The 18,875-nt window shown below is 49.4% G+C and overlaps 1 protein-coding gene across 7 annotated transcripts in view; it reads left to right on the forward strand.

Moving 5' to 3' along the window:
- The first annotated feature begins 938 nt into the window (after window positions 1–938).
- Window positions 939–18,875, forward strand: part of ANK1 (ankyrin 1) — a 120,775-nt gene continuing 102,838 nt past the window's right edge. For all 7 annotated transcript variants that reach the window (XR_010794969.1, XM_066639197.1, XM_066639202.1 and 4 more), the window contains exon 1: window positions 939–1,060. Coding sequence is in view for 6 of the 7 variants with exons in the window: in XM_066639197.1 (XP_066495294.1) it covers window positions 1,034–1,060 (27 nt within the window). In the remaining variant the exon portion in view is untranslated. The remainder of the gene's footprint in view (window positions 1,061–18,875) is intronic.

Genomic DNA, 18,875 nt, shown 5'->3' on the forward strand with positions numbered 1-18,875 from the left:
CACGACTGCTGGGGGCATTTCGAGTGCTGTCTTAGGTTGGGGAAAGATGTGGATAATTGTGCAGAATAAGTGAGAATGAAGCTTGAGCCACTGTAGTCCCTGTAAGAGGTAGGCTTTGAAAAATTGCTGTGACCCCCCCAAACGAGGCTTTGTGACCCCTTTGGGGTCTTGAGGTCCTGACCTACAGGTTGAGGAACACTGATTTAAATTAATGGGATCTTGGTCAGAAAGACCCTGATGCAATTCAGGCATTGCACCAACCTGTTCTTAAGAAGGCCGGTCTCTGATCTTAAGGAGGCTGAAATGGACATGTCAGGGTCTGCAATCAGCGTCATGCGGATTTGAAGGCCAGCAGAGCCTGTCGGTTCTGAGTGCAAAGCAGAGCTCATTCCATTCCATTCAGATGCTCGGGAGCTGGCCTTAGGTGAACCACACTGTCTCTCAACCTCAACCTTACAAGACTGTTGTGAAGATTGCTGAAGAGACATAAGCTAAGTTCTTTGGACGCTGGAAAGGTGTTGTGTCAGCACTAAGTATTCATTCCCACAAATATTCCCATATTTTGCAAATGGCATTAAGTGTGCGGTGTGTGTTTTGATTTTCTTGACTTGTTGAAGCAGCTGTGGGAGGCAGTCGAGGTCAGGCCTGCAGTGCACCAAGAGGGGAGATTGAACTCTTTCCCTTTGCACCACGGTGCTGTGAAAATGCCTCCCCCTCATTTGCTTTCAGCTTCAGGGTGAGGCTGGGCATGAGGTCAATGCTGAGAACTCGGGGTCTGATAGTCTGGTGAGTTCTGGTATCATGCTTTCCGTAATCTCTTGCTCCAGAAGGGCAGGTCCCCATCCAGCCTGTGCCATGAGGGTTTCTCGATAAGTGTGGCCTCCGCTTAGTGATAAGGAGCAGAGCAACCTTGGATCAGTACTACTGGGAGGAATGTTTCTGGCTGAAACAGCTTTGCAGGGGGTCTCGGGGCTGAAGTGGACAACTGGCAAATGTCTGGCTTCCATCTGGTTTCCTAGGTCAAATCGCTGCAATGCCTGACCTACTGTTTTGGAGGAGAGTGAGTAGGATGGAGTGGGTGGCCTTTTCTTCTCTGTTTTTTGTTGTGCTGAAATTTCACTGGAGAGAGACAATTGTCACCTTTTTTGGACCATGCTGAAGGAGACCTGAAAGTGGGGTGGCTGTTTGTGGGGTGTATGGGGTGTGCGTACACTCATCCCACTTTTGCGTCTGGCCCAACGTGTTGCGCAGGTTTCTGTGTGATGGGGTTGGGAAGGGTGAGGAAATATGCACCTGCACCATGAGAAATGAGACTTCTGTGAGATGGCTTCCTGCTCTCATAAAATATGGTTGCTTGTTTCTGGTCCTGTTTTGTTGTCTGCTGAGCTCAGCATCAAGTCCTACCCGTGTGGCCAGTGTGTGTGTTAATGATTCCTCCCTTGCCCAGATTGCACCAGGCTTGTGTGCAGAGACTCGTGTCAAAATAGAATGTGTGTGCATTTTACACTGATCTTATTATGTAACACAGTGGTTCTCAAACCTTTTAGCACTAGGACCCACTTTTTTTAAAAGACACTCTATTGGGACCCACCTAGCTTTTAGGAGACTTTAAAAAAAGGTGCTCTAGAAAGAAATTATATTTTTATTTATTTATTTACACGTACTAGTTCATTGATTTATTTGCAAAAAACAAACAAACCCTGATCCATTTTTAAAAAAAATGTTGTTGGCATCCTTCAGTCTCGGAAGGCTATGGTGTCACGCTCTGAATGGTGGTTCTGGAACAGAGTGTCCTCTCCAGTGCGCGAAGCCTGGGTAAAGTAGGTATGGAGGATAGGCTGTTACCCATGCAGCAAATCCCCCCTCTCCACGTCGCTGAAATGGTCCAATGGAAAGGCAGAGGCCAATACGGTTGGTTCCAGCGACGTCGCAGGAGTTGCCAGAACGTGACTGTGTTCAGCCATGAACTGCCTCAGGGACTCCAGCTCCGGATTTTGCCTCGAGGTTGACTCCTGAAGCCTTTTCCATAACTGGATGTAGCCACAAGGCAGTGCAGGTTTGGGATCAGAGTTTTCCTTCTCTCAGATGAGCTGCCTTCCCAGGCTGACGAGTCCCATCTACCCGGTGGCTGTTTAGTCACCTCTTATGACAAGTACAGCCAAACTGATGGCCTATTCTTATCCCCAGCCCCCAGGGGTAAGCCCCTTTTTAAGTGAGGCATCCCTAAATTAATAACCTCAAGGTCTGAGGGGCTTGGTTCACCCAGCCTTCACCTGACCCCGCTACCAGGCATTGATGGAAAAAACACACCACAAAAAAGACAGTCAGATATTTATCTCCTTAGATAATTGGTGCACAAACTGCAGGAGCTCAGCTGTTTGCAGGACCATTTGCAGCTATCTTGTAAACTGCAGGAGCTCAGCTCTTTGCAGGGCAGTTAGCAGCTACCTGGTTTTTGAATGGCCTCGGGGCTTAATGCAGTTAGTGATCTGATCTTTCCATCAACCCTTATTTTCATTGGATGCTCTGTGGGACCCACCAGAAATCTCAAAAAGAAATTGAGAACCACTGCTCTACTGTCATTGAGTCTGTACAGATTATTTTTTTATCCTTCAAAAGGCAAGTTCAGCATCTATCGAAGAGGTAAAAGAGAGGCAGGGGATTTATCTGGGACAGGTACTAAGAACCAGATACTGTATCTGTTGAGCAGAGATGGTCTGAGTGGATGGAGACTACAGAAGTTGTTAGAAAAGTCATCTGAGGAGGTTGTCGTTTTACAGTGGAGGAGGGAGAGGTCATATCTCTGTGTGTCTCTTGATGACTGGTTTCCCCATCCAAAATCTCTCCTGCCTCCCTCTGCTTCCTGCCCGCCATAGAAGCTCTCAGGGGCAAGGAGGGGAAAGCATTTTGGGGGAATGGGAAAAGGCAGGTGGGCGTGGAGTTCACCCTCTGCTTGAGTGGCTGGCACAGTTTTTTGGACACAGGCAAAACCCATGCGTTGGATGCTGCCCCAGGTGTGGGTGTGGGCAGAAGGTGGTGAATGGCTGCAGAAGAGAGGCCACACCGGCTCTTCCTCCTGGCTGCTGGCTGCCTACCCAGAGTCCTCTTGGGTGTCGATAGATTGCAGCAGACAGTTCCCCGCTCTTGGCCTTCTTCATCCAGAACGTCTAGGTTGGGCAGGTGTGAACTCGCTGTCTATCAGGCTGAAAAACCAGAGTGGAAACAGATTTTTGGAATTAATGCTCTGTTAGCAGACACTCTCCTGGCTTCTGCGACGGCAGCAGCAGACCCACAATTCCCACACTCTCCATTTGGGATGTCGAGTGTCCTCTGGGCTTTGATTGATGCTGGCAATGAAAGGGTGTGTCCTGTCCCCGTCCCCCCCGCACCCATCTCTCTGTCTGAGCAGGCTCGCCCCAAGTAGTTTTGGTGCCTGAAGTGGAAACATACAAATTATAAGGCTGAAAACACACAGTAAAATGAGGGATGCTTACCTGTCTGGGCTGGATCTCAGGTGACATGTTGGAGGAGGTGCCTGGCACCCACCTTCCTCTGCTTGCCCCCTTCACTGCTTCTCCCCCTCCCTTGGGTTCCAAAAAGGAAGAGGGAAATGGAGCAGAAGAGGAAGCGGGGAGAAGAGAGTGGCAGGCTAGAGTGTCAGATGTTCTCTAGCCCACTACACTTATCCTCCAGACACTCTAGCCCACCACTCTTCTCTCCTCCACTCATCTTCTTTTGATCCTTTTTCTTGAATTCAGGCAGTGGGAGGCATCTCTGGGTAAGGGAGGGCAGCATTTGGTGTGCCTCCTTGGGTGCCTGAAAGTTTTGGGCTGGCTCTGTGCCCTGGGAAGTTCTGCACAAGCCTCAGTGGATTGAGTGGGAGCTGTGCAGGAGCTTTTGGAAAATAGTGGCAAACTTTATTCTGCTTGGTGGGGGGGAGGGGTGAGGGTTAAAAAAAAAAAGGTACTGACTGGATGCGTACCGGAGTGCTTAAGACCACTAGTAACCCTCAATGGTTGTTCTGAGCTCCACAAAGCTAGAGAATGCCTGTGCAGTCATTAGCCTTAGTCCTTGTTTTTGATTTATATTAACGCTGTTGTTATTACCCATTCTAATGCATTCAGCTCCTTCAGTCTGCATGGCAGTTTACAAAGGACTAGGACCTTGCCCCAATGAGTTTACAATCGAAAATTTGACACAGGGATGATCAGGGAGGAAGGGAGTATCAAGCTGGAGACTGGGATAAGAAGAAGAATATGCAATTATTTCAGATATTCAACATCTGGCCCAATCCTAAGGGGCCTTTATGCTGCTGGAACAAGCGTCCCAGCACTGTAAACCCTTTTATGGCTGTTGCAGAAGTGACAGTGCCGATGGATGTGACCTGGTTGTCACTGCAAGCGGTGAGTGGCCGGGTCCGTGTGACAATGGACCTGGGTTGCCTGCCACTACTGGTAAGGCCATGCAGGGGGGTAGAACAGGGTGGGGCGTAGTTGGAGAGTGGGCAGGGGGTGGGTGGGAGGGGATGATGTGGGGAGGGGAGCGGATCAGGCCCAGGACAGGGGCAGGTTCAGCGGCAGCAGTGCCTGCCAAATCCTATCCCAGTGGCATAGCTAGAGGGAGTGCAAAGCACTAAGTTTTGCAGGGAGCCTCACCTCAATGTGCAGGGTGCCCCCCTCCCCTTTAGAGCCATTCTAGGCAGGGGGGAGCAAAACAGAAGTACGTCTGGATCTGAAGGGGAGGGGGAGGGGCATGCAGAGGTGAGGCTCCCTACAAAACCTAGTGCTTTGTAGCCCCTCTAGCTACACTACTGCCTTCCCCTCTTCCCTGGCCTGACCCACCTTCATGAGTCTACACAATCTTGTGCCAACTATAGAGCTGATGGAGATCCATCTTAACCCATGGTGGCAGTGGGGACTTACATGGGGGCAAGGGAACAAATGTTCCCTTATCCCAGAAGACCTCCAGATGTTGAAACTCCCCCTGCGGGATACAGCAGAGGCTCTGTTGGTTCTGCTGCATAGCCGTGTGTGTGTTTCTGGGGGGAGGGGATTACACAGCTTCATTCCAGTGACCCAGGAAGATGGAGGCTTTTGCGAGAGGCAGTAGTGTAGCTAGAGGGGGGGATTGCGGTAAGGATTGCAGGTGCAATCCTATACCTGTCTGAATACTTCGAAAGCCCTCCTCAAAACCTATCCATCTGTGGAAACTCTGGCCAGTAGTGTAGCCAAAGGGGGGCATCGCAGTAAGTACTGCAGGCACCAAAACATGCCATGTAAGCAGCCCGTCCCACTTGCTATTGGAGACATTCGGATGGCAATGCCATTGCTGCCCGAAGTGGCTCCAGTGGCGAGTGGGAGGGGCCGCTTACATGGCATGTTTTGGTGCCTGCAATACTTACCGCAACGCCCCCCCTTTGGCTACGCTACTGGCCAGAGTTTCCACAGATGGATAGGTTTTGAGGAGGGCTTTCAAAGTATTCAGACAGGTGACCAGATGTAGTCCAAGAGGTGCAAAGCGTGTGGCAGGCGGGCAGGTTCTGAAGTGATTGGAACAGGTCAGTGTTCCCCTAAAGCAGGAGTGAGTCCAGAGCCGTGCTCTTCCTGTTGCATCACTCGGCTTGCTCTGCTGTGAGCCAGGATCCCAGAAGAGCCAGGAACGCAATACAGCTGGCGGGAGCTGCTCTGCCTGGGAACCCTCTTAAAAGCATTTCTCAGGCGCACTGCCTGGAAGAAGTGAAATGTTAACACATCTCACATGATGGCAGCCGTGTCGTTTTCGCGATCAGATGCGCCAGCAAGTATTGAGAGGAGGAATCGTACAAGGGGATCCTTGTCAGGAGTCCCAGGCAATTTCGCATGTCGCTCCTTGGCGTTACTTTCCTGGCACTCAAGTGCAGCGTGTGCAAGGGGGAGTTTCCACAAACCCATGGGGTGGTGGTGTTGGGCCTGCCCCTCTCAAAACTTGCTGGGCAGGTCTTTTCCTGCATGTCCATGAGGCTGACTGAGGTTGCTCTCACCTGATGCGCTCTTCTCCTCGTCACTTCTTCTTCCTCTTTGTTTTCCAATCCAGGGGGGTGGCGTGGGGTGGAGGAGGAGTGGCTGCTGGCTCATCACTGGCTAAAAGGATGACATTTGGAGTCCACCTGCTGTTCTGGAAAGTCTAGGACCATCCCTGTCTGCACCTCCCCACTTCAAAAGATATCCTGGGGCACAACTTTTGGACTGGAAGCATCTGGTCTAGAATGGTTGGTCTAGAATGGTCCCCTTTGATCTTGTTCCAGATGGCTGTCCTCAAGCACCTCTGTCTGGTGTCTTGTTGGTGCCCCCCTTGCAAGATTTAATGGGTTATTCGCACTGGGTTATTAGTTATTGGGTTATTAGTCGTTAGGAGAACAAATGTTGTCAGGCCAGAGTTGACTGTCGCTTCCGCTGTTGTTTCTGAGCATGCTCAGAAGCATAAGCTTCCAACCAGCCTGGGATGATGCCAGCCCTCCACGTCCTCAGAGCTGGTTGGATTTGGGCAAGGTTCCTACCTTCAAGCATGGCACATGATGGCAGTCGACTTGGCCAACAACAGCAAATGGACGGCCATCATTTGTCAGGAGGGGCAACTCCGAATGAAGGACGTTCAACCAAATGGAACATCAAGCAGCTTGTTGCAATTGCGGCTGTTCATCGAGGCGCAAGTGCTCCACTTATGAAAGAAGGAGCTGGAAAACAGGTCATTCCTGCCTACTGGCGACACTGGCCTGGTGTGTTTCCCAAACTTTACCTGGGGCACTTTTTCCTTGCTTAAACTCTTGCGCACAGGAAGATCTGCATTTTCTCCATCGACCCACAGAATAATGAGGAGAGGCATCCTTCTTGCAAGTGTGGGGTAACCCCCTTAGCATTCACTCTCCCCTTTGCCCAGTGGGTCTGGAACTGGGGTCTTTCCTTCTGGGTAGTGGTGATTCTTGTCTGAGTCCTCTGCACCTGTCAGCTGTAGCACAAGTGGCATCTGTATCCTGGTGAGTCCTCACACCAGCGGTTCTCAAACTTGCAGGGAGTTTGAGCTCCACAGTAAGGCCTTGCGAGGGAGGGGAGGGGGCAGCGACGTAATGGTCAGAATCGCATCGCGAGGGAGGGGCACAGGGGCTTGGCTGGGCTCACCACAACCTAAGCAGCCTTCCAGGGGTGCGGGGAGCCCTGCGCCAGCCTCCCCAACATGCAGAGACTGTGAAAATAACAATTGTGACCCACCTCCAGTTTTGCAATAGCAAACTGGAAGTGGATCGCGATCATTAGTTTTACAGCATTAGTTTTATACTTAAAGGGCTCCCCGCACCCCTGGAAGGCTGCTGTAGGCTGTGGTGAGTCCAGCCAAGCCCCTGCGCCCCTCCAAAACAACGGGATCCTGGCGATCACGTCACTGCCTCCCTACCCCTTAAGGGGGTAAAGGCCAGGGGTCTCTGGCTGGGGCGTCGTTGGGATGATGTTGCTGTCCGTGTATTGACTGAGAAGAGGGTGGTTATCGCCGCATCAGACCTCCCGGCTCTAAAAGACATAGACTAGGTGTGTCAAATTTGTTTCATACTTTGGACCGAATAGCACTCCTGATGCCTGCTGAGGGCCAGAAGTGATGTCATTAAGCAGGTCATGACCAGAAATAAGCACTTTTTCCTCACTTAGCTGTAAATGACAAGAAAAAAAACAACACAAATCTTGACCATATGTTCAAGGTATGGAAGAACCCAGTAATGTTGGCTCCCCTTTCAACAGTGACACCTCAACACTGCGCAACAGCTGATAGTGGTACTGGGAGAGCCCAAGGGCCAGGACAAGAGCTTCTGTGGTCCACATTCGGCCTGCAGGCCTTATATTTGACAACCGTGGCATAGGCTATTGGAATCATCCAGGCACATTTCAGTTCTTTGCATGCCCCAGGACACCATCAGGGAATCACTACCAGTGTCTGTGCCAGGTTGCTGGGGACCTTGGGACAAAGCCCTGCAGGGCTTTCCCATGGCACCAGCTGCCTGCTGCCTGACAAAGCTCAACTGTAACCAACTATGGTGCCACCCTATCATGAACTTCTACATGAGCCATATTTGTTTAAAAGCATCAGATGCCTCTGCAATAGGAAACTCTGGCAGAAGAAGCCATGTTTGTGCCCTGACACCAAAATTCTACAGCATGGAAGCTGCATGTGGCAAGAATTGTGAGCAGAACAATGCCATGAGAATGACACAGTTTAGAGTCGTATATCCCTGTGTCTCCCTTCCCAAAGGAGCCCCAAGACAGCTTGCATAAAATAATATTTTGCTATACCTTCTGTCTCCTCCAGCTCATGGCATGAGAGAGCACACCCAGGAGTTGCATTCCAGTGGCAGACAGGAAAGAACCAGGCACAGCTCAAATTACTCATCCAGAGATACAACAGACAACCTCCTCCAAAGGCAGCTGATTTTACTGAGATAATCCTAATTCCTGCTAATTCTACTGGGTTGAAAAATCCCAATGTAGAGATATGGCAGAATTCTGTTCCTGGGGGAGCCTGGCTGGAAGGAGGCAAGCCAGAGCAGTTGACCACACAGAGAGACAACACACAGACTCCTCTATAGACTGCTTTGGGCTCCCAAGAGCCCCTAGTTATTTTTCATGGCACCTAAATGTGTCTTTGCCCACTAATTCTCCACTAATTTGGGAACTGCTGGCACACAGAGATGGCACTGACCCACAAATATTTGAAAAGCCCCCTAACAAATAATTTTATAGCACTACAGTGTGCATATTTACTTCAGAGTAAACCTTGCTGCGTTCAGTGGGGGCTTACTCCTAGATAGGTCTGTGTAGAATGGCAGCATTAGCCTGTTAGAATTCCTAACCCAGCACTTCCCAGACTTTTTAGCACCAGGACCCACTTTTTAAAATGACAATCTATCGTGACCCACTAGACCAAAAAGGTGGGGGGAGGGGAGAGAGAGAGAGAATTTTTATTTATTATTAATAATAATAATTAGTACAGTATTAATTAATAATAATCAGAGTCCTGTTCTCCTGAGGCTGCTACTAGAGCTTGCATTTAGTATGTGTGTGTAGACATTTGCTAGACTCACCCTAGAAATGGCGTTTCAATGACTGTTCCCTCAAACCTTTGCAGTCGTCCCAGGGTAACCAGAAGGCTGAACTGGAGAGCAAGGTGTGCAATTAGGGCCTTCCAGGCCAGTCAAAAGACTGAAACTGGGTTCACATGTGATCTATGGCACACCAATTAATATAGGAAATTGGAAAACGTGAAATATTAATTTGGGGATGTGAAGATTACTGCATACCCCAGGTTAGCATTCCAACTAACCATTTTCTACAAACTAGGCAACTAGGTGCTTGCAAAGATTTTTTTTTTAACATTTCAAAAACTTTTTGCGACCCACCAAAAATTGGCTCATGTCTCGACCCACAGTTTGGGAAACACTGCCCTAACCAATGTGGGACATAAAGCCAACCCAGATAGGACAGATCTTTTAGAATGTTTCATTCATGCTACGTCACTAAAATGTTTTAAAGATGAAGTGTCTCCTCCACACTTCCTTTTTGGAATCCAGAGAGCAGGAGGAGAAGGACCAGTGGTGGTTGTGTCTGTCACCGGGTACGGGGGCATTTGTCACCCTGCCTCGATGCTGATAAATCTTAGACTGGCTCTGAGCTTTAAGGCCGCCAAGGCGTTCTGGATGTTGGTTTGCTCTTTTCATAAGCCTGGCAGCTTGCAGAAGAGCCAAGCCAAGGAACTGGGACGGCAATATATTCCGGGAGTTTCATGAAAACAGTAGATTTTTCAAATTTGCACACATATATTCAGCAAATCCTTGTCTGGCTGGTGGGTGTCTGCTCCCCTCCCCTCCTGCTGCTGCTGTGTTTGGGTCCAAATATTGATCTCGGTTGGCAATGATTTTGTGCCTCTCGAAACATTTTCTTCCATTTGGTGTTTTAAAAAATGCAATTTTTAAATGCATGTCAGGATGGAAGTGGGTGGGGTGGGAGTCGGAGGAAGGCTGCTTTGGGGAGATAAATGAGCAAGAGCTCCTTATCAGAGTCACAGGAGCACCCCGGGTGCTCGGGTGGCTTCACATACGCTCCTGCCTCATGTTTAGGGCTGATTAAACTTGTTGCCTGGCCTCTGCCAGCCTCCTTTGCTCCTTTTCAGGCAAATGTGGTATGAGGAGAGGGGCTTGTTAAAGCTGGAGACTTTCAGGGGTGTCAAGCATGAGGCCCGTGGGCTGGATACGGCCCACAGAAGCTCTTTATCTGGTCCGTACGGCAACTAGGCTTTCCCATATCTTGAAAATATGATCAAAGTTTGCGTAAATTCTCTTATTTCAGGCTACTGAGTTCCTAAGTGAGAAAAAGGTGTTATTTTTGGTCAACACCTGCTTAATGACATAACTTCTGCTTAATGACATCACTCCCAACCCTCAGCAGGCATCGTGAATGTAATTTGGCCCTCTGTATGACACAGGTCTGACTCCCCCGCTCTAGTCTGCTGTCAGCTGCTTCTGGTTTTGGAAAGGATGAGGGGAGAGAAGTGGAAGAGTTGGAGGAGAGGACCGTTTCTGACACAGTAGCCTCTCTCTCCTTCACACTTCAGCATCATTCCCCTCTTCCTTTTCATATCCTAGGAATGGTGGAGGCAGGTGGCAAATGAAGGAGGGCACCACCAGAGATGACCACCTCAGGTGGCCTCATGGATGAGCCAGCCTTGGCTGCCTGAACAGCTCCACTGTTTGTGTTGAACTTAGAAGTGGGAGTTTGTGTTTCTGAAACTAGTTCTCATTGTGCCACGGGGTCTCCATGCCAGAAAAGATGCATTTTAGAACTGCATCTCTTCTATTAATGTTGCTAAAAGTGGGAGTCCTGGCTTTGAAGGAAGCAGCCAGATTCCAAAACAAATCTGGAGGCTTCGGTTGGCAGCAGGAGGAGTTTGAAAAGTAGCCAGGAGGAGGCTAGAGAACAACATCCGTGTCTCCTTTGCTCCGATTCTGCTGGAACCGAGAGCTGCTTCCCATCTTGCAAAGCCAACACGGAAGGTGTGTCTGTGTCAGAAAGAACTCGCAACCTTCGTGGGAACATTTGTTTGCAGGAGTCTTGCACGCTCCTTTTGAACGGGGTGAGAAGAGGGCAGGGGAATGGCAGGTTGGGCTGGAAAGGGCTGGGATTGGTGATGCCGGAGTGTGGCACATCCTACCCCCCCCCAGGTCTGATCTACCAACACAGGTGTACACAGTCTTGTGCCAACCACATGGCTCCCACAGGTCTGTGTAGACTGTTGTGTGGCTGGGGCTTTCCCCAGGGCAAGGGGGCAAATGTTCCTTTACCGCAAGGAGATCTTCTGCTTGCTAAATTCCACAGCACAGTTTGTGCTGGCACCACTGCACCAGCTCTGGGAAATTTGCACTGGATTGGACTCCCCACCTGTGCACCTTACAGGTACTGGGGCCCCTTTAGCTCCTTTTAGAGAAGGCACATCACTAGGCTTGATGTAAATCATGAATTGGGGATGATCAGGGTGAAATAATCATTCAGGGGGCCTCCCTTTTTCGGATGCAAATCTCATTAAGAACATAAGAACAGCCCCACTGGATCAGGCCATAGGCCCATCTAGTCCAGCTTCCTGTATCTCACAGCGGCCCACCAAATGCCCCAGGGAGCACACCAGATAACAAGAGACCTGCAAGGCCTCCTGGGAATTGTAGTTAAGAACATAAGAACAGCTCCACTGGATCAGGCCATAGGCCCATCTAGTCCAGCTTCCTGCATCTCACAGCAGCCCACCAAATGCCCCAGGGAGTGCACCAGATAGCAAGAGACCTGCAAGGCCTCCTGGGAATTGTAGTTAAGAACATAAGAACAGCCCCACTGGATCAGGCCATAGGCCCATCTAGTCCAGCTTCCTGTATCTCACAGCGGCCAACCAAATGCCCCAGGGAGCACACCAGATAACAAGAGACCTGCAAGGCCTCCTGGGAATTGTAGTTAAGAACATAAGAACAGCCCCACTGGATCAGGCCATAGGCCCATCTAGTCCAGCTTCCTGTATCTCACAGCGGCCCACCAAATGCCCCAGGGAGCACACCAGACAACCAGACACACCAGACACAACACAGACACAACACCAGACACACTAGAACTCAACAGGCTGCCGTCCCCTGAAATGTGGCAGGCTGTCAATATTGAGGTAAACTGGGATGGTAAATTGTTAGGGGGGTGAGGGGGATGCTGCTGCCACCCCAGCCACCATTGATGCTGGCACTACAGCATGGGGACCCCTGTACCCACTGCCTTGCTTGAGGATTTGGAAGAGGGAGCAATAGAGTGGAGGCCAATGGTTGGGAGACACTCTATCCTACCACTCTCCTTTCCTCCACATCTTCTTCTGCACCATACCCTCTCCTCTTTTTCAAGCCAGGGCAGAAGGAGGAGGATTAGAGGCTCTTTTTGCTTGCTGGCTGAACTCATCGCGTTTGGCAGGGGGTAGCATTTGATGTCCTACTTCAGGTGCCCGAAGATCTTGGGTCACCCTCTCTTTACAAAAACCAAAGAGAACCCCCATAATTTCAGAGAGATCACAGGCTATGATTCACGGTGCTTATGAAAGACATTTCTCTCCCCCCCCCCTTTAACTAGGACAAGTTCAGCATTCTGGTAACGCAAACCCTGGGGCACATGACAAGTAGGAAATTTAATCTCTTCAGCACATCCTTGCAGTAACACAAAGGGAAACGAAGGCTGCAAAATCCTATGCAAATGATGTGGGTGTAAGTCCCATAGAACTCAGTGGGGCTTACTTCCAAGTAAAGACACAGAGGATGACGTCACGAGCTTATTCAAAAGCAACCAGCGGTTACAGGCATTTTGGAGAAAAAGATGGAAAAGAAAACAAATACACACAAAAATATTCACCAGATATCTGACTCAATGAATGGTGACTTCATACACTCATAAATTCGCAACCAGGAATTTAATGAATAATTCCTCTTGCCGTTTTGAATAATTTACCCAATCTCTGTACAGTACATGCTATCTATGTATAGATGTTGCCACTGCACTTCTCTTGCTGTCTCTCTCTGTCAGACTTGAGACTGTATTGTCCTTGGGGCAGGGTGTCCTGGGATCAGTCAATCTCTCTCTCTGCTTCTGCTGCCTTGTTAAATGCCATATAAGGAATGATGCTGTGCACTAAGTCCAGCTTCCCTTATGCAGTCAAACACCAGGTGCTGTTTTCTGAGTTCTCCCTGGCTATAAATGGATAGCTGCTGTTGATTGACGTGTGGAAGGGTTAATTCAGGTCTTAGAAACCAGGGAGAGGTAACAACAGCTCCAGACGACTCCCCTCCCCTCCGGGAAGCCACCCTGCAAAGCAGGAAGCTGGTGGAATCTTGGTCTGCTTGTTGGGGCTGGATCTTTGCAATGCGACATGGTGATAAAGCCTGGTGCAGAGGCACTGCTTGGCCATTAGAGGGAAGTGTTGAATGTTCTTGGTCCTGGGAAAGCAAGCGCAAGATGCTGACATCAGAATTCACTTCTGCACAGAGAGGAGAGAGCTCCTTGTTCCCCATGCTGGACCTAGAGAGTGTTTGCCTCTGACCAGAGAACGAGGCGGAGGCAATTTTTGTGCTGTGCCAACACCAGCCAGGAGCTGGGTAGCTTTGTGAGATGGTCATGGCTTCTGGGGACAGGAAGGGGAAGCTGTGCGTTTGTCAGAAGGGAAGGACTGGAGCAGAGAGCAGCATGCTTAGGGACTTGTACAGTAGGCCCTCGATATCCATTCCAACACCACTACCACCAACCACAGACACCGTGGTCAGCCTTCACAGGACCTCCCAATGCAACCAATGCAGTCACGTCCGGCAGGTCTTTTGAGGCACTCCAGTATCCACTCCATCAGTGGATACTGAAATATGTGGATTCCAAACCTGTGGATAAGGAGGGCCCACTGCAGTGTATTATTTTTCTTTTACAGGAAAACATATACCTCTGCCCACCCACTTCTGCTTCTCCTCATATACCCTGGACTGGAAGAGGAAGAGGGGTGTGCAGCAGAAGAGGAAGTGTGGAGGAGTTGTGGTCTAGGGCAGGGGTGTCCAACCTTTCAACTTTAGGGATCTGTTGTCTTTGAGACAACAAGCTGCACCTGCTGAATTTCCACTTCTACACAATTGTTACAGGTCCAGGAGTTCTAACATTGAAATGTTGGTCAGCTCCTGGTCTAGGGCACTGGAGATGCTCTACCCCACACCACTCTGCTCTCCTCCACAGTTCTGCTCTTCCTTTTTGAATCCAAGCTGTGGTGTGGTGTGGTGTGGTGTGAGAGGATGAGCAGTGGTGGCGGCAGGAACGGGGTGCCAGTAGAGGTGGGAGACTGCATTTGGAGTAGCAAGGCACTGTGCAAGGGGGAAGCCATTGAATCTGTGCACTGCCTCAGGTGCCAGGAGGGTTTTGAGCCAGCCCTGTTCTTTTAGTTTTATACTGAAAGGTAATTTATTGTGGGAGTTAGGTGTGTACACCTAAGGGAGTGGCTGGAACTCCCTGTATTTTTCAGTCTCAAAAAGTATATCGACACCTGTCTGTTTTCCCTTCCACAGGCAATAACTTTTAAGAACCTAAGAAGAACCCTGCTGGATCAGGCCAGGGGTGACCAAAGAAAATATTTCTTGACCCACTGTGTCATTAATCTGTGGAGCTCCTTGCCACAGGATGTGGTGATGGCATCTGGCCTAGATGCCTTGGAAAGGGGATTGGACAGATTGATGGAGGGAAAGTCCTTCACAGGTTCCAAGCCGTGATGGGTATGTGCAACCTTCTGGTTTTAGAAGTAGGATGTCTCTGAATGACAGGTATGAGGAAGTGGCAACAGGATGCAGGTACCTTGTGGGCCACTGTGAGATACAGGAAGCTGGACTAGATGGGCCTTTGGTCTATTGCAGTCCTCAATGTGGTGTGGTCTCATGACTTTCTAACTTTTGTACTCTATGCGTGTGCATCGGTACGTTTATTTGCCGTAGTCCAAAATGGGAGGGGGGGGCGACTGTTTTGAATGCATTGCCAGGCGTCTCACAGCTGATAAACTTGTCCCGTCTTATGGAACAGGGAGGAATTCCCCGGAACCTTCCATTATCAGCCCAGCACAGAGTCACTGGGTGGGGTGGGGGTGTCAGATGATGGTGCCCTTGGTCGGAGCTACAAAGAAGCAGGCAGTTTCCATTCCACTTTGTAATCTGCATTTCCAAGTACAGAGAGAAGTGTGACTGGTTTGGGGGTTTTCGCTTTCCCTCCCCCATCTGTCTCACTGTGACATTTTGAAACCAGCAACACTGAAGGAAGACCATGTGACCAAGCAGACGGGTCAGTCTGTGTAGCGCTGAGAGGTGCTCAGTCATCACAGCTTCAGACAAATGGTCCATGTGGTTCAGTACCTTGACCCTGATTGTGTCCAGGTCTGAGAGCTTTTGGAATGTTGAAGACATTCAACATTATGCATGGGATGGACAGAGTGGATAGAGAGATGTTTTTTTCCCTGTTACAGAATACCAGAACCAGGGGACGTCCACTGAAATGGAGTGTACGGAGAGTTAGAACAGACAAAAAAAAAATGTCTCCACCCAGTGTGTCATTAGTCTGTGGAACTCCTTGCCCCATGATGTGATGGTGTCTGGCCTAGATGCCTATCTAGGATTGGATAGATTTCTGGAAGAAAAGTCCATCACACGTTACATGATGAGTATGTGCAACCTCCTGGTTTTAGAAGTAGGCTGCCTCATAATGCCAGGTGCAAGAGAGTGGCACTAGGACACAAGTCTCTTGTTGTCTTTTGTGCCCCCAGAGGCACTACCACCACCACTGCTGTTCCAACCACACCACACCACACCACAGATTCCAAAAGGAAGAGTGGAAGTATGGAGGAGAGCAGAGTGGTGTGGGCCACAGTGAAATTCAGGAACTTGGACTAGATGGGCCTTTGGCCTGATCTAACAGGGCTCTTATGTTATGGTGATTCCTTATTTTCTGTTATGTGATCCTACCAATAAAGGCACCTTGTGTCAGGTCACCACTGCTGTGGTCTGAGAAGCTAGTCAACGCCAGACTCTTCCAGGCTTTGCCTACGACCCACCAAATTCCTCTCATATGCCACCAACTGCTGCCCTGACTCTGCCCTGATGCACCAGCTTCTCCTAATCTCCCCCCAGGTGGCATCATTTTTTCCCCTGCTGCTACCCAAAAGATGAATAATTCTTTAATTGGAAGTCAGCAGCCAGAGGAACATGGAGGATGCAGTCATCTTAGAAAGTTCAGTGTAGTCTGAAGATGATGAGGCTAAATGGACTCCATTACTGGTTCCCTGGAGTGCCCTTTCGTTACACAAGATGGCTACCCCCAGGGAGTCAATCTCTGCAGATGGCATGACTCTGATGGGCTTTCGGAGTCTCTGGGGAGACCCAGAGCCACAATTGCTACAAACTCTGGGGAACATTTGCTCCTTAGAAATTGTATAGATAAAATAACCCAGTAGTAGAAGGTCCCAAGCTCAGTACCCCACATCTGTAGGACAGGCTGGGAAAGATCCACATATGAAACTCTGGAGAATCTGGTGCCAATCTGTGTAGATAATACTGGGCTAGATGGACCTACTATCTGCAAGGCAGCTTCACATGTCCATAACTTGGAGTCTGTACAGACACAACTAGGCTACCCAAGGCTGGCCCTTCCATGAGGTTTACTGAGATGCTTGCCTCAGGCAGCAAGTTGATGGAGGTGGCCCACCTCCACCCATCTACTTGTTTTTACTGCTTCTCCTCCCACTCCCTGGATTGGAAAAGAAGAGGGGATGGAGCAGAAGAGGAAGTGTAGAGGAGAAAGGTGGTGGGCTGGAGTGTCTACAGTTGCACTAGTGGACCTTTGGCTTGTCTCTCCCTTACTGGCCACACACTTGCTGATGACCTTGCATTTTGTACCGTGAAAGGGACTGTATGTGCCTATAGAAACCCGATTGACAGAATTCCTGTTTTGAGTGCGGGAGCCACATGTCTGTGGTAGTGTAGTGATACATTTTTAAATGCAGCAGCTCATCATAATGCCTCCCTTTATAGTCACATCCCACAAAGACTATGCAAAAAAAACCCAACGTAATCTTTTCTCAGTAGTGTTTTCTTGTCCTACCATATATTCCTGCTCCAAAACTTATTATATCTTTATTGAAAAATCTAGCTCATTTCATCTCTTGGAGTAGGTTGCAGGAGTCTAAAACTGAACTTTTAAAAAAATCCCATATAAATCTTAAAAGTATATTAGTGTGCAGGCCTCTGCATGCTTACTAAGAAGTCAGTCCCAGGGATTCTGCCAGGGATTGCAGCCAGGGAATTTGTATCCTAAATGATGAGCTACATGAGCTCATCATGTAGCATGTAGCATGAGCTACATGCTGCACCATCTCTTAGGTAGCCTTTGGAAACGTCCATCACATTACAAGCTGTGATGGACTTTTCATTCAAGAAAAGTCCATCACACATAACAAGCTGTGATGAGCATGTGCAATCTCCTGATTTTAGAAGTAGGCTGTCTCTGAATACCAGATGCAAGGGAGTGGCAACAGCATACAGATATCTTGTGGTCTGTTGTGGTCCCTGGCGCATCTTGGAAAAGGCAATGGCCTGGGTAGTAACATGTGTCCCTAGGCAAATTCTCAGTTTGCTTCTTGCTGAGCCAGATGTTGTATCTGAGCAGCCCTGCTGATGCCCACTCCTATTGAAGTCTAGAAGCTCTACCTCCCTCCCCTTCTCCTGGTTACAGCAAACCATTGTTTACCGCCAAGCTGGAACTGGAAACCATGGTTTGAATTGAGTGTCCAATTCTTTGGTCATATCCTGCTTTCTAAACCATAGTTAAATCGCAGCTGCCAGGTTTGAATGCCGTATGTAGCTGGGGTGTCATATAGAACTGGGGTGTTCATGCTGAAGCTGAGGCTGAAGGGGGGAATAGGGAGTGTGCGGGCTTTGCACGTTGCAATTGGACAAACTATTGCTGCTGTGAACTAGATGTTTCCGTTGGTGGTGTTTGTGCAATGTGTCCTTGGACCACTCTTATGAGGTTTGCCAGGTTGGAAGAAGAAAAAAGTGGGCGGGAAGAGGAAACAAGTGGAGCGAAGAGAGGAATGAGGCCATCAATGCTCCTGGTGCCAGCCCTGCTGTGAGGCAAAGTGAAGGAGCCACCTTGGATCTGAAGCACCATTCATGGGGGCAGGTTTAAAAAATCTGAGCCATATCATGCACTCCAACCTGACAGTGACATAACTAAGGCATCTGGCACCTGGGGGCCAACCATTTTTAGCACTCTCATACCCTCATAACACCTCCCCAAATATTAAACACCCCCATATGACTTCAGAGACCTCCGGAAGGTGCTTCTAGTTTTCGGTGAGACTTTTGGAGGCCTATAAGACACCCCCTCAAGGCATTGGTACCCAGGGCAGTGTGTTCCCTCTGCCCCCCTTAGCTACACCACTGCGCCCCAACTGAAATGGACAGAAGGGTGATGTCCTTGCACAGCTCCTGTTCGTTTTATTGGCGCTTGTGCAGGAGCGCTTCCCCCTGGTTATACCTTCCTTCTGAGGAGTAGAAGGAGTGGTGCCACTGGAATTTTTTGCCCCCCTCCCCTGGCATCAGAATATCCTGGGTTCACCAGTTTTGCTGCTGGCCGCCTTGCCAGGCTTTTCCCCTGCCTGCAGTTCTCAAAGTGGCACTGGCACCTGCGGCTCCGACCCACACCCCATGGGTTGGCAGCCAGCAGCTTGTTGCTGGGAGGCAGGCAGCGATTAAATATCCTTGCCTGACATAATGATGGGGA

Source organism: Tiliqua scincoides, chromosome 11 (genome assembly GCF_035046505.1).
Source record: "Tiliqua scincoides isolate rTilSci1 chromosome 11, rTilSci1.hap2, whole genome shotgun sequence".
Classification (NCBI taxonomy): domain Eukaryota; kingdom Metazoa; phylum Chordata; class Lepidosauria; order Squamata; family Scincidae; genus Tiliqua; species Tiliqua scincoides.